General features: G+C 39.0%; 1 protein-coding gene across 8 annotated transcripts in view; it reads left to right on the top strand.

Moving 5' to 3' along the window:
• LOC133554755 (neural cell adhesion molecule L1-like protein) overlaps positions 1-26305 on the top strand; it is a 156483-nt gene that overhangs the window by 122180 nt on the left and 7998 nt on the right. For 6 of the 8 annotated variants that reach the window (XM_061903868.1, XM_061903867.1, XM_061903863.1 and 3 more), the window contains one exon: positions 3223-3295. In XM_061903868.1, the coding sequence (XP_061759852.1) occupies positions 3223-3295 (73 nt within the window). Of the gene's footprint in view, positions 1-3222; positions 3296-3573; positions 3650-26305 lie in introns of all 8 variants that reach the window. The other 2 variants (XM_061903866.1, XM_061903865.1) reach the window with 1 other exon arrangement.

The following is a 26305-nucleotide window of genomic DNA, read 5'->3' as shown; positions in this document are numbered from 1 at the left end:
ATTGGAAGGCATGCTGGGTGATACAAGTTACACTGAAGGTTGTGATATAAACAAGTTTAACACTCTTACTAATATGTGCCACACTGTGAACCCCCACCAAACAAGAATGGAAAACAGATTTCTGGAGAACATCGGCTCTGTAACACATTATAAACGCAACTTGACAATTACCCAGAATGCAATGCATCCATGACTCTTACTGCTTATATTATACACCCCCGCACCCCAACCCCGCCCACCTCAACTCTCGGGAATTATGCAGATCCCAAACACACATAAACAGATACCAATAGGTAGGAAAAGTTGGTTTTGCACAACCGTTCCCTTTTAAGTCATTCAGCAGCTCTACAGTTAAATGGGTTGTACTTGTATTCCTGCCTTCAAGGTACTCAAAGCGCTTTGACACTATTTCCTCATTCACCCATTCATACACACATTCACACACTGATGGATGCAAGGCCCCTAAACACAACCCATCAGGAGCAAGAGTGTCTTTCTCAAGGACACAACAGACGTGGCAAGCTGGGGTTCGAACCAGGAAGCCTCAAGTTGCTGGCACGGCCGCTCTACAGACCGAGCCATGCCGTTCCCATCATTACCACTTAATAATTATTCTAATACTTCAGTCAGTCCAACCCAGGGCAGCTGTGGCTACAAATGTAGCTTACCACCACCAGGTGTGAATGAATGATGGGTTCCCACTTTTCTGTCATGCGCTTTGGGTTTAGAAAAACACTATATAAATCTAATCCATATTAGTATTATTATTAACAATTATTCTAATATTTTTATGCTCCATTTATGTTGAAAAGGATACGTATGACAGAGCTGCAGCGTGATCGCCTCCTTTTTCCCGGCCATGTATTTCTGCGCTACATTTTTGTACCTATTAAATATGGACGCAATACAGCGGTGGCAGAACAGTTTCAGCCTTGATAGATCACGCTTGGTGCTAAATAATATTTGCATTTCCTCCTCTTCTTCTCTCTTTGTGTGTGCTTAAAAGTTTGCACATGCTTTAATACATGCAAACATTTAGTACATAAGGCCTTCAGTACCTATAGACCAGTGGTTCTCAACCTTTTTTCAGTGATGTATCCCCTGTGAACATTTTGTTAATTCAAGTACCCCCTAATGAGAGCAAAACATTTTTGGTTGAAAAAAAAAATAAAGAAGTAAAATACAGCACTACATCATCAGTTTCTGATTTATTAAATTGTATAACAGTGCAAAATATTGCTCATTTTTAGTGGTCTTTCTTGAACTATTTGGAAAAAAAGATAAAAATAACTAAAAACTTGTTGAAAAATACACAAGGGATTCAATTATAAATAAAGATTTCTACACATAGAAGTAATCATCAACATAAAATGCCCTCTTTGGGGATTGTAATAGAGATCCATCTGGATTCATGAACTTAATTCTAAACATTTCTTTACAAAAAAATACATCTTTAATATCAATATTTATGGAACATGTCCACAAAAAATCTAGCTGTCAACACTGAATATTGCATTGTTGCATTTCTTTTCACAGTTTATGAATTTACATTTGTCACAGTTAATTGGTGATGAACCCCAAGATGCAGAGTTGGAGGCAGGCAATTGGATATGATTTAATATAAATAATAGAACAAGAATAAACAAAAAGCACGCACGTGGGCGGGATAACAAACTAAGGGAGCTAGCACTGGGAGGAAGAAAAACAAAAAGGAACTTTAGCATGGAAGCCAGTGGAAAACAAACAGAAAAAGTGGAGAGGGCTAATGCTAACAGATAACAGCTTACCGCTACGACGACCGGGACAAAATGTAACATGGCAGGTAGTAACTGTAACAAAACGACACAACAGGTAGCACGACAAGAGTGACATGTGGCAACGACAATACAATGATCCAGCAACTGACACAAGACAAAGCAGGTACAAATAGGAGCAGGCTGATTGGCAACAGGTGTGGCCAGGTGCCAATCAGCCGCAGCTGAGGAGGAACACAGCACTCAGGGAACAAGACAGGAAGCTGACAAAATAAGAGCACTAGGCAGGAACTAAAGACAGGAGATACTAAACACAGAGGAAACAGACACATGCAGAGGAAAAAACTAAAACATAGACAAACTGTCAGGGGAAAGCCTACCAACATTCATATTTTGTTGAAATATTATTCAATAAACATATTTGTAAAGGATTTTTGAATTGTTGCTATTTTTAGAATATTTGAAAAAAATCTCACGTACCCCTTGCCATACCTTCAAGTAACGCTAGGGGTACGCGTACCCCCATTTGAGAACCACTGCTATAGACGACTTGGAGCAAATACTGAATGTCACTATGCTGATTTTTAAGTTTCACATTAAGCAAACTGCATATTTATCCAGAAAAAAAAACATCCTTAGCCAAAGCACTTAGTGTCAGAACACAATTTCACAAAATGCATAAATTAGCGCGACGTAAATGTGTCAGTTGATTATTACGCTGCATTAGTTAGTATGAAGTCCTGCTAAATGCTCATGAGAAAAGCCTTGCTACTGCACGTGAGACGGTGTGCATGCCTGAGTGAATTTTATCTGTGAATATATCTTAAAAACCCTTGTCAAAACAGATGAGAAGGAATCAGGTGGTTCTGTTGCAAACCTCTGCACACGCTCCCACTGGGCCTCAGCGCCGCCTCGCAGCAGAGACAAATTCACCCTCCTCAAATCTGCTTTCTTTCCCCACAAGCTGTCTCCCTTGCAACCCACTTCAACCTGTGTAGTTTCTGACAAGTATTGAACATTTCACAACTCTTTTGGACCTCTCCTCCGTCTTCGCCCATCTTGCTCTTTTATATGGAAACTTTTTTTTTTTCTTCATTCTGTTGAAGTTCAACTGGTGTTTTTCAAGGAGTGAATACACAAAGAGAAAGGCAGAATAGAAGCTCTCTGTGTACTGACTTGATAGGATGTTTACAATGTGCCATATTTTGTTATCCCCCCAAAAGCTTTTTACTCCCATATTTTGTATTCTAACCCTGGCATGCACTCAATGCTTTCATGTGGATTTTTTATTATTTTTGCTTGACTGTTAAGTGATGCTTTCCTCTGTGTGAAAGCATTGACATGCAGCTATTTATTAAATGTAACCAAATGTTTTACTGCCATTTTGAGCTGTCTTCCACATTGTGCTTCCTGACAGCCCAAATAATACAACATTATATCTAATGGCCAAAATGTCCCCTGTTTGCAGTAAAAGAGAAGGAAGACCGCCACCCTGACGAGGAGTCCCAAGCAATGAATGATGACACCTTCTGTGAATACAGGTGAGCTTTTCTCCCACTCTGCCAATTTGCTCAAAAAGCATGACAGCATTATTTCATCCAAATGGGCTGTGCTGTGCAATCAAGCCCAAAATGGTTCATACCTTGGTCAAATGTTTAGGTTTTTTTCATGGTTTGAATGTTTATATTCTAGCTAGAACTGTCTTTTGCCGTACCCATTCCACTCAGAATTTGGCCAGAGTATGGATGATTTTGAGCCTGACGCTACCAAATGATGATTAAAAACACATTGATTTTTTTTTTCTTCCCCATCCCAAAAGCAAACCATCTGTTCATGAGCTTTACCAGGATGAGCCTAGACGACAGTTTTCAACTTTCCATCATGAAATGGGCTAGGTAATGTCCCAGTGTAGATCAGAGTAGTTGCAATAGTACCCAGATGACACATCCTGCACCTTTTTTAGTGTTGGCTCCTTTAAATTGGTCTTAGCATCAGATTGTGTGTAGTTTGTGCATTGCTTGTGGCATTAGCTGGTAATTGTAGTGTTTTAGAATGTGCATGTTTGTGTTGTTGTGACTCCATGTTGCTGTGTTCCTACTGCATAGATACAGAGCTACTTCACCTGCACAAGCTAATGAGAGCCAATACAAGGGATGCATGGTGCAAGTTAAACAAAACATCTATAATTTAATCGATATTAGAATTACCACTCTAAAAACTCTTACTTTGCATCCCATTAGACTACTGCAGTGTTTTTCAAAGTTTTTTGAGCCAAGGCACATGTTTTGCGTTGAAAAAATCCGGAGGCACACCACCAGCAGAAATCATTTAAAAAATTCAGTTGACAGTAAAAAGTAGTTGTCGCAATTGTTGGATATGATTTCAAACCATGACCAAACATGCATCACTGTAACTCTTGTCTCAAAGTAGGTGTGCTGTCACCATCCTTCACATTACACCGTGACTTATTTTGAGTTTTTTGATGTTTTCCTGTGTTTAGTGTTTTAGTTCTTGTCTTGCGCTCCTATGTTGGTGTCTATTTGTCTTTTTGTGGTATTTTTCTATAGCAGTTTCATGTCTTCTTTTGAGTGATATTTCCCACATACTGTATTTCCTACTTTGTTTTAGCGATCAGGAATATATCAGTTGTTTTTATCCTTCATTGTGGAGACATTGTTGATTGTCATGTCATGTTCGGATGTACATTGTGGATGCCGTCTTTGCTCCACAGTAAGTCTTTGCTGTCTTCCAACATTCTGTTTTTTGTTTACCTTGTAGCCAGTTCAGTTTTAGTTGTGTTCTGCATAGCCTTCCCTAAGCTTCAATGCCTTTTCATAGGGGAACTCACCTTTTGTTTTGTTTTTTGGTTTAAAGGCCTACTGAAACCCACTACTACCGACCACGCAGTCTGATAGTTTATAAATCAAAATGACATATTAACATTGCAACACATGCCAATGCGGCCGGTTTAGTTTACTAAATTACAATTTTAAATTTCCCGCTGTGTTTCTTGTTGAAAACGTCGCAGAATGATGATGCGTGCACGTGACGTCCCAGGTTGCAAGGGACATATTAACGCAGCACCAATTGCGGCTAAAAGTCGTCTCTTTTCATCGCGCAATTACTCAGTATTCTGGACATCTGTGTTGCTGAATCTTTTGCAATTTGTTCAATTAATAATGGAGAAGTCAAAGTAGAAAGATGGAGGTGGGGAGCTTTAGCCTTTAGCCCAGGGGTAGGGAACCTATGGCTCTAGAGCCGGTTGTGGCTCTTTTGATCACTGCATCTGGCTCTCAGATAAATCATAGCTGACATTGCTTATGTAGCTCACTGGTAATCACACTGATAAAAATTATTTAAAAAATATAAAACATTTTCATGCATTTTAATCCATCCATCCATCCATTTTCTACCGCACCTGTTCAAAAAGTCGCATTATTGATAAGAAGTATTTTTCATTTATTATTGGTTAGCTTCAGAATAAACATGTTATTGAAAATAATAATAGACTTATTGTACTCTAATGTTGTTATTAATTAAAAATGCATGCATTTAGTTGTATTCACTGTTAAAAAATATTATATGGCTCTCACGGAAATACATTTAAAATATTTGGCTTTCATGGCTCTCTCAGCCAAAAAGGTTCCCGACCCCTGCTTTAGCCACACAAACACACAGTGTTTCCTTGTTTAAAATTCCCAGAGGTGAAGCTTTAATATGGATCAGAGTGGTCAAGCGAACATGGTTCCCGACCACTTGTCAACCGGCAGGTTTCGGTGAGAAAATTGTGGCAAAAAGTCGCCTCTTACCAGAGATCAGCTGAGCTTGCGCCGTCCATGCAGCTGCCGTCGACTTCCCTCAAAGATTGGCGTCAAGACACCCGTGGACACACCCCTCCGACTATCAGGTACTATTTAATCTCACTAAAACACTAGCAACACAATAGAAAGATAAGGGATTTCTCAGAATTATCCTAGTATATGTGTCTAAAAACATCTGAATCCGTCCCAATGCAATCGCCTTTTTTTTTAAACTTAATCATTTTTTAAATTTTTTTCTAGTCCTTTGTTATCAATATCATCATCCACGAATCGTTCATCCACGCTCAAATTAATGAGGAAATTGTCGTTTTCTCGGTCCAAATAGCTCTTGTTGCTGGAAGCTCCCATTGTAAACAATGTGAGGATGTGAGAAGCCCTCACCTTTGTGACATCATCTTCTGCGACTTCTGGTAAAGGCAAGGCTTTTTTATTAGCGACCAAAAGTTGCGAACTTTATCGTCGATGTTCTCTACTCCTTTCAGCAAAAATATGGCAATATCGCGAAATGATCAAGTATGACACATAAAATGGACCTGCTATCCCCGTTTGAATAAGCAAATCTCATTTCAGTAGGCCTTTAAGTATTAAACACCTTTTTACCTGTATGCTGCCTCCCGCTGTTTCCGACATCTACAAAGCAGTTAGCTATTAATATGGAAGAGTATTACACGGTTACTCTGGCTAGCTCGAGAGAGCACGGACACTCAACAATAACACATAATTTCCGCATATTATATATTGATAATCCGGTGGCCATGTATTGCTTGCCTGTGTATCGGCTGGGGACATCTCTGCGCTGCTGATCCGCCTCCGCTTGGGATGGTTTCCTGCTGGCTCCGCTGTGAACGGGACTCTCGCTGCTGTGTTGGATCCGCTTTGGACTGGACTCTCGCGACTGTGTTGGATCCATTGTGGATTGAACTTTCACAGTATCATGTTAGACCCGCTCGACATCCATTGCTTTCCTCCTCTCTAAGGTTCTCATAGTCATTATTGTCACCGACGTCCCACTGGGTCATTATTGTCACCGATGTCCCACTGGGTGTGAGTTTTCCTTGCCCTTATGTGGGCCTACCGAGGATGTTGTGGTGGTTTGTGCAGCCCTTTGAGACACTAGTGATTTAGGGCTATATAAGTAAACATTGATTGATTGATTGATAATTTGCAGACTATAATCACTGGTTTGCAAAAAATATTTTTAACCGAAGTAGGTGAAATTAGATAATCTCCCACGGCACTGTGGTTGAAAAACACTGAACTAGTGCAAGTGCACCCAATGTTGTGGCCATCGAGTACACGTCCATTCTTGCGTAAAACCGTGTCACCATTATTATACCACCACTTTTTCAGCACCATGGACAGCGCTATATCAATACACAGTCCAGTAAGAGCATTAATGTTTCAAGGCGGAAGTCCAGGGTCAGAGTTTCTATCCTGTGCCATTCACAGCCGGAAAAAGATCAATGAGTCATGCAGACTTGAAGAACACATCCAACTGCACCAGCCATCTGCTACTGCAGGCTCTCTGTCATTAGAGAACAGAGAAGGGGGGCTGCAGCGGGCCGGAGGATGAACATGGGGGAGATGCATTGGGTCATTTGGCAAAAGAGGTGGTGGTACTCAGTTTTAATGCGCAATCAAAGTCGGTGTGTTTGTGTTGCAACACAGATAAAAACAAGCTGGGGAAAAAAAATGTTGGCAATCACTCACTGTAATAATTGTACACTCATGCGGGAATTGGTAATTAACCTCAGCAACTACTTGTTTTAATGTGTAACATGGATATGTTGATATCTTTTGCTTTTGAGTTGTGCTATCCAATGATTACTTTTAATTGGTTTTACCACAATTTTGAAGCCAAAATAATTATGATTCATCACAGGTTATTACTCACTATTACTCACTTAACTTAAAAAAATTCGGACACATGTCATCCAGGAACATTTTTAAATGCTCAACTTGAATGCAAGGCGCAGTGGGAGAGTGACCGTGCGCAACCCGAGGGTCCCTGGTTCAATCCCCATTTAGTACCAACCTCGTCACATCCGTTGTGTCCTTGAGCAAGACACTTCACCCTTGCTCCTGATGGGTGCTGGTTACCGCCTTGCATGGCAGCTCCCTCCGTCAGTGTGTGATTCTGTGTGTGAATGTGGAAGTAGTGTCAAAACGCTTTGAGTACCTTGGAGGTAGAAAAGCGCTATACAAGTGCAACTCATTTATCATTTATTTATTATTTATTTTTTTGCTAAACACTTAACAGTTTTACCTAAAATCAAGTCAGAGTGTATTTGAAGTGAATAGTAGCAGTTTCCTGACTCATCTTTGCACGTACTTTTTCACTGACCAACTGCTCCACCTTTCAAATCATCCTCCGCGGTTAAGGTAAAGGAGAATGTACAGTAATTAATCTGCGTATATACATCATTAATACAATATTTTGGTTAATTACATAAGTTAACTTGTTAATTTTGACAGCCCTAATTTTAAGACATACTTTTTTGTTAATTACATTTTAAAACACAGAAATACAGTTGCCTATAATTTATTCATTTATCAACACCATGCATCTTTATTTTGTATATTTTTTCATATTTGTACATCAAATTATTTGAATGTCATTGTTGTTTTTTTCAATAGAAATCAATTTGTTTTGACCATTTGAACATTGCAGTTTGTATCTATATTACAAAGTATGTTATTTTAGAAATAGTGGAGGCATATTATAAAAATAGGTTATATTTCAAGTGACAATTATGTTACTTTTGTCCATCCATCCATTTTCTACCGCTTATTCCCTTTTGGGGTCGCGGGGGGCGCTGGCGCCTATCTCAGCTACAATCGGGCGGAAGGCGGGGTACACCCTGGACAAGTCGCCACCTCATCGCAGGGCCAACACAGATAGACAGACAACATTCACACTCACATTCACACACTAGGGCCAATTTAGTGTTGCCATATTTGTAGTATATTTTTTGTTTTAGGGATTTGACACCTTACGCTTTGGACAATTCTAAATAAATTTCACACATTTGATTTCAAATACCGCCGCTCAGTGCAGATATAAACATTCAGTGTTGTCATACAGGAACTAAAAACACATTGTATTAAAATAACCAAACATGGATATGCCTTCCAAGCCAAAAACAGACTGGTTTCCCGAATAATTGTTTCTGAATTGTTATTGTTGATGCTGTTACGCTGTCACAATGAAGAATTGACTGAAGTATTTTGTAGCTTGTGAGCGCTGCTTGCACACACACACACACACACACACACACACACATACGAACAACAATACAATACAAACCATCTGAAATAGCCTTTTTCTGAGGGTTTTTTTCCCCATTCCGATCATAGTGACTAACAATTACACGTCCGCTGTCAATTATATTCCTGTGACTCTAGCCAAGACGATAATTCAATAGGAAGAAAACGGCTTGTTTTGGGTGTCTTCAAACTGTTCATGCACTCTAGCTCCGAGATCTGATAAGAAGGTTTCTGTGGCCCCGAAGCAATTTGTTGGCATGAACGTGATGCTGGCCAGCAGCACTGACTATCTCAATGCTGTGCACACACTGAGATAGATGAAACACGCTTTGGGGAGCTTTAGATATCGTTTTCTTCAGTGAGCTTTTACCCTTGGTGGTAGTCATTGTATGACACAAGGTATTCCTGAGCTCTGACTGTAGTCCCAGCGGAACAACAGGACCATGACGGCTTTGGTTCTGGTCCACCTTTGCCGTTTCTGTCGTATCTAAATTTGCTACAGGTGTTTTTGTGTGTGTGTGCTCTATACTGCTGTGTAACAACTTGTGAGGTGCCTGGGTTATGTTGGACAGTGACAGGAGAATATGATTATATTGTTATTTTTCTGTTGCGTGTACTCGATAATATGCGACATTATTGGCCTTGGCAGTAAGTCTAGAATCATCAGAGGTGGGTAGGGTACCCACAAATTGTTTTCAAGTAAGAGTATCCTTCCTTTAGAATAATACATTAAAAATGACTCATCAAAATTATTACTTGAGTAAGAGTAAGTAAGTATTCTGTGAAATAAAGTATTGGGTAACTTATGAGTAACTTTTGATGTATTTAGTAGATATTTTTTAATGGTCTTTAATGGACCACAATTGTAGTTGAGGTGAGGTGTGTAAAACATGTTTTCTCTAGTTTGAAGTAAAATTATTGTAGGGTGAAATGTAAACAATTCTACTGCCACAGATGATAGCACATGATATATATGTTTTTTTTTACTATTTTGAAAGTTATCATTGACAATTTGTGCTGGCTTGTCTCTCTTCATGACACGTTTTACAGTCAGTGTGTTTCTATGATTAGTCAAATAATTCAGTTTCTTCTATTTTCACACCTACATATGGAGTTTGCGTTTCCATGCTCTTATCTCTAATGTAACTGATGGACAGGTGTGCCTCACGTACACTAGGGGGCGATTGTGGTTATGTGGAAACGTAAATATGATAAAAAAATACAATGTTACATGCTAATAAGGTAGCGCTAGTAACTTTCAAATTCCGGATCTACAAAGTAACAGACAACTACACATATTTTCACTGCTACTTAGTGTTGTTGTTAAAGGCCTACTGAAACCCACTACTACCCACCACACAGTCTGATAGTTTATCTATCAATGACGAAATATTAACATTGCAACACATGCCAATACGGTCTTTTTAGTTTACTAAATTGCAATTTTAAATTTCCCAGGAGTTTTTTCTTGAAAACGTTGCGTAATGATGACGTGTACACTTGACGTCCCGGGCTGGTAGGGAATATGAGCGCTGCGTACACACACAGCTAAAAGTCGTCTACTTTAATGGCATAATTACACAGTATTTTGGAGATCTGTGCTGCTGAATCTTTTGCAATTTGTTTAATTAATATTGGAGAAGTCAAAGTAGAAAGATGGAGTTGGGAAGCTTTAGCCTTTAGCCACACAAAAAATTCACGGAGGTGAAACTTTACTATGGATCAGAGCGGACATGGATCCCAACCGAATGTCAACCTGCAGGTTTTGGTGAGAAAATTGTGGTTAAAAAGTCGCTTCTTACCGGAGATCAGCTGAGCTTGTGCCGCCCATAACTTGTTTTTTTTTTATTAATTTTTTTCCAGTCCGTCGCATTCAATATCCTCAAACACGAATCTTTCATCCTCGCTCAAATTAATGGGGAAATTGTCGTTTTCTCGGTCCGAATAGCTCTTTTTGTTGGAGGTTCCCATTAAAATCAATGTGAATATGTGAGGAGCCATCAACAATGACGTCATCGTCTGCGACTTCCGGTAAAGGCAGGGCTTTTCTCCAGTTGCAAACTTTATCGTGGATGTTCTCTACTAAATCCTTTCAGCAAAAAATATGGCAATATCGCGCAATGATCAAGTATGACACATAGAATGGACCTGCTATCCCCGTTTGAATAAGACAATCTCATTTCAGTAGGCCTTTAAAGTTTTCTTGTGTTTAAATGACACTTGTGGTTAGTAGGATCAGTAGAAACATACAAATACATTTCTTTTTCAGTCGACTGTTTTAAAAGGTTTTTGCTCGCCAGTGGTCTCAAACAGCCGGGATGTGCTGGCGTCATATCACGTAATTAAAGCATCTTATTTCATTGATTTTAAAACTTGTGCAATATGACAACTTAATGTCCCACATAATGGTTTTAGTGCATGAACAAGTAGAAAGGAAACCAGGTCTTGACCTCATTGTCATCTTCAAAACATTCATAGTGCATGCTCAACCCAGAACTACCACAACCAATGTTGTGATACAATTAAGGAGCAAACTTCTATTTTTTCTGGACAATATGTGAACAATATAACAAATTAACTGCCGATAAAAAAAAATATTGTCAGCATTATTTCTAAACCAAATTTAACATTAATATAATTATAATATATAACAATGATATTAGTAATATTCCAAGTAACCCTTTCATGTCCCAATCGGGCCGCATGTCTATGAAGGTTGTCTTGCCCAGGACGTGGAAGGACGGGTAGAAAACAAGCGTGCGGATAAAACTATATTTTTAATCTTTAGTTTCAGAGTAAAATACAAAAAAAAAAAAAGCATGTGTGGAGCTCATGGCAAGCTTAGTGTAGCATAAATGTCAAGATATATACGCTAAATTATTATGGAGTGGATTTCACTTGGCCATGTCGCTATCTAACAAGTGTGTAAGTAGATAACGCCACATAAGTAAATGTTCGACGCGTATCTAAGTAAAATTATGTAAGTACATTTGCAACATCTTTACATGAATGTTCGCAATGCTACATAACAATATATTTAGCTAACAGTACAAAAGCAGAATTGCGACACTTTTACTTTAATCTTCAGTTAAATGTCGACATGCTATGCATCTGACTAATATTTTGGAGTACATTTTCGACGTCTTTACATGAACCCGGGAAATAATAAATTGTACGTTTGAATGTTTAATAGTGCATGGTGTAGTTTAGACTTAGACTTAGACACACTTTATTGATCCACAAGGGAAATTGTTCCACACAGTAGCTCAGTTGCAAAGGATGAAAAGGGTAAGGATGGAAAGGATAATGCAGGTATAAAGAAGATTAAAAATGAACCATAGTAGCAATATAAAACATAACATGTATGTAATATTTACATATTATATATACAATATATAACATCCATCCATCCATTTTCTACCGTTTGTCCTTTTCAGGGTCGCGGGGGGTAAATGCAGCCTATCTCAGCTGCATTTATATGATATTATTTTTTTTATATAATATATACAATATATAACAGCTGCTTCTCACTCGCAACTAGAAAGGCTCTGTTTGTGCCACTTGTTTGTGTAAGCTAACGGTCGCGCCTCCGCCCACAGAGACAAAGATTGTGGATGACTGACCAGAGGTTTCATTCAATTCTGCTATTGAATAAACCCGCTCAGGTGTAAGACCGATGTACAGAGTGAACCCTCCGTTAACCTTTTTGAAAGTGGCATGAAAATTGATATCGAGTTAATTTGAATTTATCTTTAAGCTGACCACTCATGACACTTTAGATGCCGTGAATTTAAGACGCAAATAAAAAACAACGACAGGAGGTTGCCTACAGCCACAGCTGTCAATGCTGATCACAGAGACAGACAATTATTTACTTTCATGCACCATGTACTCAGAAACAATAACTTAGACTTAGACAAACTTTATTGATCCACACGGAAAATTGCTCTACACAGTAGCTCAGTTACAAAGGATGGAAAGGGTAAGGATGAAAAGGATAATGCAGGTAGAAAGTAGACTAAAAATGTACCCTAGTAGCAATATAAAACATAACATATATGTTATATTTATATATTATATGTATCCAGTACATAATATATACTGATATGTTATATTATATTTGTATACAATATGTAACAGGTGCTTCTCACTCGCGACTAGCAAGGCTCTGTTTGTGTAACTTGACAAAGAACAATGAACTTAGACTTAGACAAACTTTATTGATCCACCAGGGAAATTGTACTACTCAGTAGAACAGTTACAAAGAATGGAAAGTGTAAGGATGGAAAGGATAATGCACACAAGGGCACAAAAAGAAATAAAAGGTATAAAGTAGACTAAAAATGTTCCATAGTAGCAATATAAAATATAATATGTAATAAAAACAATGTAATATTTACATATTACATATAAAGTATATAATATATACTGATACATTATATTTTAATATAATATATATGATATATAACAGGTGTTTCTCACTCGCGACTAGCAAGGCTCTGTTTGTGCAACTTGTGTGTGTAAACTGGCAGTCGCGCCTCCACCCACAGAAACAAAGATCGTGGATGACTGACCAAAGGGTTAATTTTATTCTGCTATTGAATGAACACGCTCAGGTGCTAAGAAGGATGAAGAGTTAGATAAAAACTTCATTGAACCACCAGGGAAATTGTTCTACACAGTAGCACAGTTTCAAAGGATGGATAGGGTAATGATGAAAAGGATAATGCACACAAGGGCACAAAAAGAGGGCAAAAACAAAAGGTATAAAGTAGACTAAAATGTACCATAGTAGCAATATAAAATACAACATATTTGTAATAATGATGATGATGATAATAACAATAATAATGAGCAACTAAGCAGCAAATTGAACTGTTTTAAAATATGTTATTTATTTTTCTCAAGCTGCTGTGTGCCGGAAATTGTGAGAAGCACTGGCTTTTCATTTCGGTGTCAGTTTTAGGGAATATGACACTACAAAGTGTCTCTAGATAAGACACCGCTCCTTCAAAACTGTGACGGCTCACTCCTTTTATATTGTCGAACGTTTGAATCTCAATATTTATTCAGCACCAGTGTACGGCTGCAGGGAGGATTGGGATTTGAGCACAAAAGTTAGGCTGCTCCTATCTGTTTAGAATGCCTCTCATGCTTGGTTTCATGAAGCTGTTCTGACTGCCATCCCCCCAGAGTGCCCTTAGCCCGACTATGATGTTGTTTTCCTGGCTTTAAAGCTGGATCCGGGCCGCTCTTATGCCCTTTGAGTCTCTGAAGTCAATAAGCCACCCACTGGTATGCCACGTGTCCTGGGAGCTGACAAGTGGTAATTACGCTTCAGACGATTTCTCTTCGGAGACAGCTCTCTGCTGTCCACTGCAAGCTCAGCAGGTGTCGTAGCTCGGGGTCCGCTGCGAGCCATCAGCGTCGGTTCTATTCCCCCCCTGCCCCCGAGCTCGTTCCCTGTTTCTTGACGCTTTCTTTCTGGAGGTGGCCACAGATGCGGAATGTTGCTGTTGAAGCAGCTTTAGGGTGTTTTTGCTTTTAGTCCGTGGAACCTCTAAGGTGGAAAACATTCCTTTCTGGGACTCTGGACAGATTGACATGTAAATACAAACTCCAAAACCAGTGAAGTTGGCACGTTGTGTCATGCATTAATAAAAAACGAATACAATGATTTGTAAATCCTTTTTAACTTATATTCAATTAAATACAGAGCAAAGACAAGACATTTAATGTTCGAACCCACACTCTTACTATGAAGACACGCTGTTGTAACACATGGCTTGGCATTGTCTTGCTGAAATAAGCAGGGGCGTCCATGATAACGTTGCTTGGATGGCAACATATGTTGTTCCCATAACCTGTATTTCCCTTTCAGCATCAATTGTGCCTTCACAATCTGGACTTTACCCTTACTTTGGGCACGAATACACCCCCATACCATCAAAGATGATGGCTTTTAAACTTTGTGCTTAGAACAGTCCGGATGGTCCTTTTCCTCTCTGGTCCAAAGGACACAATGTCCACGGTTTCCAAAAAAATCACACTTTTCCACTTTGCATCCGTCCATGAGCTCGGGCGCAGCAAAGCCAGCAGCATTTCTGAGTGTTGATGAAAGATGGCTTTGGCTTTGCATAGTAGAGTTTTAACCTACACTTACAGATGTAGCTAAAAACTTTATTTACTGGCAGTGGTTTTCTGAAGTGTTCCTGAGCCCATGTGGTGATATCCTTTATACACTGATGTCGGTTTTTGATGCAGTACAGCCTCAGGGAGCAAAATTCACGGGCATTCAATGTTTACTACGCTTACGTGCAGTGATTTCTTCAGATTCTGTGAACCTTTTGATGATATTATGGACCGTAGATGGTGAAATCCCTACATTCCTTGAAATAGCTTGTTGAGAAATGTTCTTAAACTGTTGGACAATATTCACAGGCATTTGTTCACAAAGTGGTGAACCCTCGCCCCGTCCTTGTTTGGGAATATCTGAGCATTTCATGGAAGCTGATTTTATACCAAATCATGGCACCTACCTGTTCCCAATTAGCCTGTTCACCTGTGGGATTTTCCAAACAAGGGCTTGATGAGCATTCCTCAACGTTCTCAGTCTTTTTTGCCACTTGTGCCAGCTTTTTTGAAACATGAGCTAATATTTGCAAAACAATTACAAAGTTTTCCAGTTTCAACGTTAATCATCTTGTCTTTGCAGTCCATTCAATTGACTATAAGTTGAAAAGGATTTGCAAATCATTGTATTCTGTTTTTATTTACCATTTACACAACGTGTCAACTTCACTGGTTTTAGGTTTTGTACAAACAGTCTGCTTTTTATCAAAAGAGAACACGTCAGACACTTCGTTCACAGGTGTGCATAGATTTTACTATTTACAATTAAATCATACCATTTTTGAATGCTGGTACAACTCAGCTTTTTGTAAGTGCGATATGTCGCTGTCAAACTAGTATTTAAACTTTTGTGGGACTTGTATGGTATTTTAATATTTTTGCAAAATGGGTTTTATTACTTGTTTTACAGCTCGAGATGTTTTCCACCATAATTATGTCGTTTTAAACGGAGCACAAAAAGGAACCTTTTAAAAGAGTTACCATTTTTCCACATCTTTTTATGTGTCGCTAAATACGTGTCATAGTGTTTTTCAATTTCACATGGCTCTGCAGTCTGTAAAGCCTTACTCGTTCATGATTAGGGAGGAGGAAGGTAATTTGACAGTTTTGTTGCTTTCTCTTTTTTTTGTAACAACTTGGGTCAGACGACACATCATTATCTTCCTTGCCTTTTAATTAGTCTGAACTATATTTAACTTGGAGGCAAAAACACACCTTACAAAATTGTTATTTTTATTTGCGTGCTTATAATGGGCATTTGTACATAAACTAGAAAATATCCACATAAATGTTGCTCTCTGTGTTGTGAACCTCCTGGGATTTTGCTATGTACTTAACTACTATTTTACTACTTTACTAGGGGAAGGCGTGGCGAAGTTGGTAGAGAGGCTGTGCCAGCAATCTGAGGGTTACTGGTTCAATCCCCACTTTCTACCATCCTAGTCACGTCCATTGTGTCCTTGGGCGAGACACTTCACCCTTGCTCCTGATGGGTCCTGGTGAGCGCCTTGCATGGCAGCTCCCTCCATCTGTGTGTGAATGTGTGTGTGAATGGGCGAATGTAGAAATACTGTCAAAGCGCTTTGGGCTCCTTATAAAGGGGTAGAAAACCGCTATACAAGTACAACTCATTTACCATTTTACCATTAAACTATTTATGTAGGAAAATGCTTATGATGATAATAGCAAGCATGCTATCTAGGGGTGTGGGAAAAAATCAATTCGAATACAAATCAAATCGAATACGTTGTGCGATTCAGAATCGATTCTCATTTTTAAAAAAAATCTGTCTTTTTTTTATTTTTTATCAACCCAACAAACCACTACACAGCAATACCATAACAATGCAATCCAATTCCAAAACCAAACCTGACCCAGCAACACTCAGAACTGCAATAAACAGAGCAATTGAGAGGAGACACGAACACGACACAGAACAAACCAAAAGTAGTGGAACAAAAATTAATATTATCAACAACAGTATATTAAGATACAGGTGATGGAATTCCTGCTGGGCATTGCTGCCTGACGCACCTCCTCCAGTGCCTTTTGACAGGTGTGCTGTGACACCCCACTGAACACCTCTGTGGGCATAAGAGGTGTTCAGTGGGGTTTCAATATTATTTATAATTTCAGCATAGCAGTGATTAAAAATCCCTCATTGACATTATCATTAGACATTTATAAACATAAAAAAAAAGAACAAGAGTGTCACAGTGGCTTACACTTGCATCGCATCCCATAAGCTTGACAACCGCCCAATATTTACACAAAGATAAATAAGTCATATTTTTGGTTTGTTTAATAGTTAAAACAAATTTACATTATTGCAATCAGTTGATAAAACATTGTCCTTTAAAATTATAAAAGCTTTTTTTTTTTTAAATATACTACTGTATTAAATGAATACAGAATCGTTTTGTATCGGAAAAATATCGTTTTTGAATCGAGAATCAAATCGAATCGAAAAAATCAATATATTATCAAATTGTGGCCCCAACAATCGATATTGAATGGAATCGTGGGACACCCAAAGATTCGCAGCCCTAATGCTAACCAAATTTACCAGAATAAGAACCAAATGTGCGTCTACAGTTATTTAGTGTCCGTACCAGGACAGTTAGTGTCCTTACAGCATGCATGCATTTGTCATTTAATATTAGCAAACCAATGTTGTGTTTGTAAAATCTGAAAGTACAGTAAATGACCAATTTGGCAAAATTATTCTCAAATATTGAGGCAGATATCACTGTTTCCAAATCAGTTCAATGTAAAGATTTGACGAGGAAATATTATAAAAGGTGTTTTCAGTTCAAGGATTTAGGGAACTTTATCGTCATACTTACCAGCACACATGAGAAACAGGAGATGGCACAACATTTAATACATGAGGTCCCAGATTTAGCCCAATGAGTATCACAAGAACAATAGTATGTACACAATAATTCAAATATAATAGTGTATGAATACAGTATGCAATAAATAGCATAAAATAAGGATATCATAGAATCAGAATCGAATAAATAGAAACAGAATAGATTGTGATCCTGTCGTGCATATGGAGTGTAAAAACAATTATCACAAAGGAAACAAAATACATTTGCATACAGTAGAGTTCTTGTTAAAGTGCGGACCAAACTGGAATAAAAAGTAGTGAACCACAACGAAAAAGTGTTTTTTTTATATTTATATTATTTAATTTTCTGAGTGAATCCAAGTTCCGAGTCCAATTCCCAGCTGATATGGCCTCCATGCAATACAGCCGAATTAAAAGCCAAAGCAAACATGTTTTACTGTACTGTGGAGAAAAAAACAAAACAAAACATGTACAATATAGTAGCAGAAATAATAGTCAAACGATTTTAATTGTAATATATTTTAACAATGAGGCTGTCAAAGCTAGTGTGTTAATGCATGTGATTAATCACAAAATATTATCACAACAATCATCTATTATTGAAAATGAATCACACAATTAATCTTATTTATTTTGACCACTAGACCTTAAAGGGGAACTGCAGCTTTTTGGAAATGGTGCCCATCATTTACAATGTGTGACAACAACACCTGTGTCTTTCTCTGTTTTGAACGTTCCATTCTAAATGGTCAAAAACTGCTAGCAAGAGGTGGCTAACCATACAAGGACTAGGGATTGACCTATTTTACATATACAACTGTCAGGTTCAAATACTGATGACATCTAATAATCATACAAGAAGCAAGGAAACATGCAGAGACAGAGTTCAATTTAGCTCGAGGAGACACCTGTTTTGGGCTGTACTCTAGTTACAGATCCAAACTACGTTCTAAAAATCAAGCCCGCCCGCATCCTCTATCTATTAGGAAAATCCCTATTACATCACTGTCGCTGAGGGAAGGGGCTAAACTCGACAACTCCAGTTAGACACAATATTTGATTATACAAAAAACGCAAATATGTTGACACTTGGTGCTATCGCCCAGTCTCTGCTTTGCCTGGTCCCGGTACCCAATGTTCGGCCTTGGCAGTCAGCAGGCCGAGTCTGGACAAAACACTGATAAAAGAGGCTAACAATCTTTTAGATTGCTAGCTCTGCACAAATACAGAATTAACACTTCAGCACAAATTGACAATACTTTATAGTAAGGGCTAGAGATGCACGGTTTGCGGTCTCATCCGCGGAGTCCGCGGATAAACCGTGGGTAGGGTGGTTGACATGACGAAAAAATAGATGTTAATTAGATTCGGGCAGGTGGCGGTTGAACCATCCAGAAATATTTGATATGCATGGTTATGTGATCAATATCGTTTTTCATTCAAAGTGCCATTTAAGACCCGTGTCATAAAGCGAAGAAGACAATAGGAGACGCTATTATTCTCTTGAATGACTGCCGGTAGTCACCCAGATAATAAGTATTAGGGCGTGCGTCGGTAAGGTGGGCGGGGTTGGGGTCGTGGGGGTGTAAAATATATTCAGGAAGTGTAACGGATACAAAGGATTATGACATTTGTTGTGTTATGTTTATCTTGTGTTACTGTGAGGATGTTATCCCGAAATGTGTTTGTCAATCTTGTTGGGTGTGGCTTCACAGCTTTGCGCATATTAGTAAGTGTTAAAGTTGTTTATATCACAACCATCAGTGTACTCTGTATCACCCAGTATGCCTTTCAATCTTGTACGTGTGATTGCGAAGGCTGGACACAACATGTTGCTGGACCAATAATCGGTTCGTACATGTTGTTGAAGGTGTCTAAGGCATTGGCTTCACAGCAAGCCCATATTCTTGTAATCAGGATGAACGCTAAGGGATTGTCGCGGGAACGTTAGCGGCTCCAATTGTCATCATCACTTTGTGAAACAGGTTTAAATAGCTCTGTGAGTGGTAAAGGCGGACAACCTCTGATGTATTTCAGCGTGCGGTTGGCGGGCGGGTACGGTCCTGATAAAATGTTGGTTCGGGTGAACGGCGGGTGGATGACGACTTTGGTGATGAGGATGCGGATGATATAATTGCATATCCGCGCATCTCTAGTAAGGGCCCTTAAGCATAGAGTTATGATGATAATATATACATAATTATTCTAACAAAAAACACTTAAAATAATGTACACAAACCTTTAAGGTTTTACATGCATGCTGTAAGTATGTTTGCAATGTCATAATAGACATATTCAGAATAACATGGAAAACTTAGTTTTTTCGTGTCATTTTAAGCATTACGGGAACTTCTTCCCTCGTTACATCGATTTCACAGAGCGCGTAACAATAGACGCTACTTCTGTTTACAACAACAATAGCATGGAGAGCGTGTTCATTGTTTGCTACCACTAATCATGCATAGCAAAGGTCAATGAGATACAACAACAATGACCATTTTTGGACAAAGTAGGATTTGGAACCTTATCTTTTAGAGCATGAATGTCTGGAGAATAAGCTTAGATGCTGGGGGCTAAGCAGACCCAGCTTACCTCTTGTTAGCGGCTGGAGGAACAGTGTAAGTGTCTCTGCGAGCAAGGCGTTGTATTTTCACTACGCTATAAAAGTAGTTGCTCACAATAATGATATGACGCTACAGCTTGGTTCATAAGAAGGTCACGGCATGTAAAAGAAGCGTTTTTGTCTGTTTTTGAATGTTTTTTTTTTTTTTTTTACGAGGGACTTATTTAAATGGTAAATAGTTTATACTTGTATCGCGCTTTTCTACCTTCAAGGTGCTTAAAGCGCGTTGACACTATTTCCACATTCACCAGTTCACACACTGATTTCAGGAGCTGCCATGCATGACCCATCAGGAGAAAGGGTGAAGTGTCTTGCTCAAGGACACAATGGTAGTGACAAGGTTGGAAGAAGGTGGGGATTGAACCAGGAACCCTCAGGTTGCTGGCACAGCCACTCTGCCACCCGCGCCACACCGTCCCCAATTACAGATGGAATAAATGAATCCCCATTACCTGCTTTGTTAGCTGCCTCGTACTAGAAGTTGTTTTACTACTTAGAACACGCAGAAAATGCATGATCTTATCTCACATAGGTATCATTAAAAATGGTCAGAATAACATTTTTAAAAAATGCAGTGCCCCTTAAACCACGGGTGGTTGCTATACGATCAGAGATCAGGTCAATACGTGCATATATTGAAACAAAGATGAGAGGGTGAGACTGTGACTTCAAAATACACCCCGAACAGACTTTTAGATAAAACCAAGGTAATTTGCATACATTGCAGCAATTAAATATGTGATCCAGACAAACAACATTTTTAAAATACTATCTAAAAGCAAAAAACCTTTATGATACTAGCAAAAATCAACAACACTGCGGAAGACGAACAAGGTACAACAACGGCAATGTTGTCAACTGCAATTATTCACCATTTATCAAAGACATGCACCTGGGGATAAGTTGATTGGCAACACTAAATTGGCCCTAGTGTGTGAATGTGAGTGTGAATGTTGTCTGTCTATCTGTGTTGGCCCTGTGATAAGGTGGCAACTTGTCCAGGGTGTACACTGCCTTCCGCCCGATTTTAACTGAGATAGACACCAGCGCCCCCCGCGACCCCAAAGGGAATAAGCGGTAGAAAATGGATGGATGTTCTTAATGGAAAGGCAACAAGGCAACCGCTTGTTACTCTCGGGGTCTCCTAGCCGCTCAGGCAAATCAAATGGTCTAAAAATGCATTTTTCCATCGACAACATCAGTCAACTAGTGCAAATATATACAGCCCGGCCCCCGGCAAAATTTTTTGAAATTGTAATTTTGAAGAATTTATCTGAATGTGCATGAACTATCTCTGTTCAAAATTGTTTGACATGTCACGTGTTAAATGTTTGAATATTAACTGTCAGTTTACTGTACAGTGCCAACTGTACTGCTAAATGAGTACATATTTGCTATTATTTTATTGAAAATAAAACAGCAAAGTCCTTTTGGCTGCTATCTGTTTTAATTATGAGACACGGTTTGGTCAAAATCATTTTATTTTTTTCACCCTTGAAATAAGAAATGAATACTTTGAAAAAGTAGTTTTATACTTGTGAGTGTTGATAACACAGCTTTGCAACAGTTGATTTTCTACTTTCAAGCATGTTTTACTCAATATAGGTCATACAATCTTAGCAACAAGCTGTAATATCTTACTGAGATCGATTAGGACCAAAACCCCTTAAAACAAGTAAAACACTCTAACATAAAATCTGCTTAGTGAGAAGAATGATCTTATCAGACAGAAAATAAGCAAATATCACCCTTATTTGAGATCCATCCATCCATCCATCCATTTTCTACCGCTTATTCCCTTTTGGGGTTGCGGGGGGCGCTGGCGCTTATCTCAGCTACAATCGGGCCGAAGGCGGCATACACCCTGGACAAGTCGCCACCTCATCACAGGGCCAACACAGATAGACAGACAACATTCACACTCACATTCACACACTAGGGCCAATTTAGTGTTGCCAATCAACCTATCCCCAGGTGCATGTCTTTGGAAGTGGGAGAGAACCCACGCATTCACAGGGAGAACATGCAAACTCCACACAGAAAGATTCCGAGCCTGGGATTGAACCCAGGACTGCAGGACCTTCGTATTGTGAGGCAGACGCACTAACCCCTCTTCCACTGTCAAGCCCCTTATTTGAGATATTTAATCTTACTTAGATTTCCGTTTTTTCAGTGTACGGCCAGTGTGTGCAGGATGTAAACAGGATGTGACGTAGCCTCTTCAAAATGTGCAAATTTACATCTGGTCTCCACCCACATTTGCGGTCCTCTCCAAGGTTTTTCTCATAGTCATTCTCATCGACGTCCCACTGGGTTGTGAGTTGTTCCTTGCCCTTATGTGGGCGCTGATCCGCGGATGTCGTTGTGGCTTGTGCAGCCCTTTGAGACACTTGTGATTTAGGGCTATATAAATAAACATTGATTGATTCAAAATGGCGGCGTCTGCGTGTGCAGGGAGTGTGTCAGCAATATTAAAGCCCTCGAAGAATTCATGCGGCACACAAAATGAATAAATGAATGAAGCCTTCGTACGCTTTCTGAATGAATTCTGATCAACATTGAACTGGCGGAAGAAACCCCTTTAGGTGGTGCGAGAGTTAGAAAACGGCCTCCACTCAAACTGGAGTCAATCTGGAGTGTTTCGTGCGCATGTTCAACCAACTGCTTTGGAACTTGAAGTGACCGCCGTGCTCCCAGTTTGACTAATTGCTCTAAATTTACTTGGACGACTTAAGAAAAAAAGAAAAAGACCCAAGTGTGAGGAAAAACCTTGAAACTAAATCCGACCTGTCTGCAAGGTGCCCAAACCCTCCTCCTCCCCCACACCCGACGTTTCTGTGCTGCCCCGGAACCAAGTCATTACGGGTCAATGGCAAGACAAAAGTAATTACTCTTGGCCCCCCGTGATGTGCCTCCACTCCATCACTCCCCAGCTTCTTGTGTGGGGGGGGCCGCAGGTTGCACAAGCAGCTGAGGCCCACTCGGACCGAACGTCCCGAAGGAGCTCCGGCTCAAAAGCGCCGAGCTTTTATTTCCCCTTCCTTTTTTCCTCCTTTTTTTTTTATCACCACATTCAAAGTCACTGTGGGCGGGCAGAGGCGTCTGTGGCATTACACCACCTCCCTTTAACGGCCACTTATCTACACTGCGCTAGTCATCAGCCAAAGGAGGTTTGATAAGAGTTGAAATGCGGACCGCATGTGGCCTGCATGGCAAAACAGCCTCGCGGAACAGAATAGAAGAAGAGAAAATAGATAAGATTGCTTATTAAAAAAAAGTCCACATGAAGGAGCCCTTGTGTGAAATCTTCTACGCCGTCTATGTGCTCAAAAAGGTGTCGGACAAAAGATGCGCCAATCATTTATAGCACAGGTTTATCATAACAAACTTACTCATATATATTTGAAAAAGACATTGCAAGGGATTTTCTCACCTGAAAAATAAATGCAAATTGATTTCCTGGATGGTAAGGGCCTGGTTTAATAAGATCCAAACACCACACTCTGAACAGCATGTGCAATCTATAAAATAATGTGTTGCATGTAAGAAAAAAAAATGGTAAAATAGGCTTTTCTACCTTCAAGATACTCAAAGCACTTTGACACTATTTCCACATTCACCCATTCACACACATTCACACACTGATGGCGGCAGCTGCCGTGCAAGGTGCTAACCAGCACCCATCAGGAGCAAGGGTGAAATGTCTTGCTCAAGGTCACAACGGACGTGCAGGGTTGGTAGAAGGTGGGGATTGAACCAGGAACCCTCAGGTTGCTGGCACGGCCACTCTCCCAACCACGCCACGCCGTCCCCTAGTCGTAGTGTGATCTACTAAGACTGGGTGTGCAGTGGAAAAGTGGTGCAGACCGCTTTATTTAAATGAGGATTTATACTGTACGGGGCATCACTTTCATTTACTGCACATTCATGTTATCACTTTCTATGGGCATTTTAGAAGGTACTGTACAATGGAACCATTTTTTTTCCCCGCCGAAGGTAAGCTCATAAGAGTGAGACTGCACTTACTAAGCTCAAGGCGTGAAAAAATGCATACCTAAATAAGTTTTTTTTCCAAAAAGAAATTTTTTATAAATGATTGCATATTTACGGAGCCCCTAAAGGGACATCGGTAGAGATGTCCGATATTATCGGCAGATAAATGCTTTAAAATGTGATATCGGAAATTATCGTTATCAGTTTCAAAATGTATCGGTATCGGTTTCAAAAAGTAAAAGGTATGACTTTTTAAGTGGTACACGGTCGTAGGGAGAACTACAGAGCGCCAATAAACCTCAAAGGCATTGCCTTCGCGTGCTGGCCCAATCACATAATATATACAGCTTTTCACACACACAAGAGAATGCAAGTCATACTTGCTCAACAGCCATACAGGTCACACTGAGGGTGGCCGTAAAAAAACTTTAACACTGTTACAAATATGCGCCACACTGTAAACCCACACCAAACAAGAATGACAAAACACATTTCGGGAGAACATCTGCACAGTAACACAACATAAGCAAAACAATACAAATACCCAGACCCCCTTGCAGCGCTAACTCTTCCGGGATGCTACAATATACACCCCCCGCTAACCCCTACCCTCCCCCCCAACCCCACCCACCTCAACCTCCTCATGCTCTCTCAGGGAAAGCATGTCCCAAATTCCAAGCTGCTGTTTTGAGGCATGTTAAGAAAAAAATAATAATGATAATAAGATATTGTATTTGTAAAAGCACTTTGCATTGAGTAAACAACATCAAAGTGCTACAGTGTATTAAAAATAATAATAAAATACATCAATAAATAAATAAGAAATAATAATAAAATAAATGAAATAATTATAAATAATAATGATAATAAGAAATTGTATTTGTAAAAGCACTTTGCATTGAGTAAACAACATCAAAGTGCTACAGTGTATTAAATAAAATAATAAAATACATCAATAAATAAATAAAAAATAATAAGATAATGAAATAAATAAAATAATTATAAATAAATAAAGAAAAAAATGCTAAAAATGTATACTAGAACATCCTAATAACTACAAATAGTATGCATGCATCTAAAAAAATTACAAATTGGTGACTCTCGCCCCATCCTTGTTTGTGAATTACTTAGCATTTCATGGAAGCTGCTTTTATACCCAATCATGGCACCCACCTCTTCCCAATTAACCTGCACACCTGTGGGATGTTCCACATAAGTGTTTGATGAGCATTCCTCAACTTTATCAGTATTTATTTTCACCTTTCCCAACTTCTTTCTCACGTGTTGCTGGCATCAAATTCTAAAGTTTATGATTATTTGCAAAAAAAAATGTTTATCAGTTTTAACTTCAAATATGTTGTCTTTGTAGCATATTCGATTGAATATGGGTTGAAAAAAGATTTGCAAATCATTGTATTCTGTTTACATTTATATGTAACACAATTTCACAACTCATATGTAAATAAAACGCAAAATAGCGCTTGCAAAACGGTAATGAGTATTGATTAATCACATTGTGTGTGCTAAATAATCATATTTGCATCTTCTCCTCCTGAAATTTTGGGCGTTTTGATGATCAGCATATATGTTGCATATCAATGAAGACTGAGACACAAAAATGTAATGCACACCTTATTCTGCTTACTTAACAAACTCAATGTGCTTTGCACAAAGGCTCCAAAGCTTATCAAGATTAAAATATACACACCGCAAATTACTTAATTATAGCTGTGGCATGTGTGAAGAAGACAAGGTGTTAATTGAAATTATGCAATAATTACAGACAGGCTACTATTTCGGAAATATATAAATGTTTATAAATATAAAGTTTCAATAATTGTTGGAAAGGAAAAAGTAT

Source organism: Nerophis ophidion, linkage group LG06 (assembly GCF_033978795.1).
Source record: "Nerophis ophidion isolate RoL-2023_Sa linkage group LG06, RoL_Noph_v1.0, whole genome shotgun sequence".
Lineage (NCBI taxonomy): Eukaryota > Metazoa > Chordata > Actinopteri > Syngnathiformes > Syngnathidae > Nerophis > Nerophis ophidion.
This window is presented reverse-complemented; position numbering and strand designations above follow the sequence as displayed.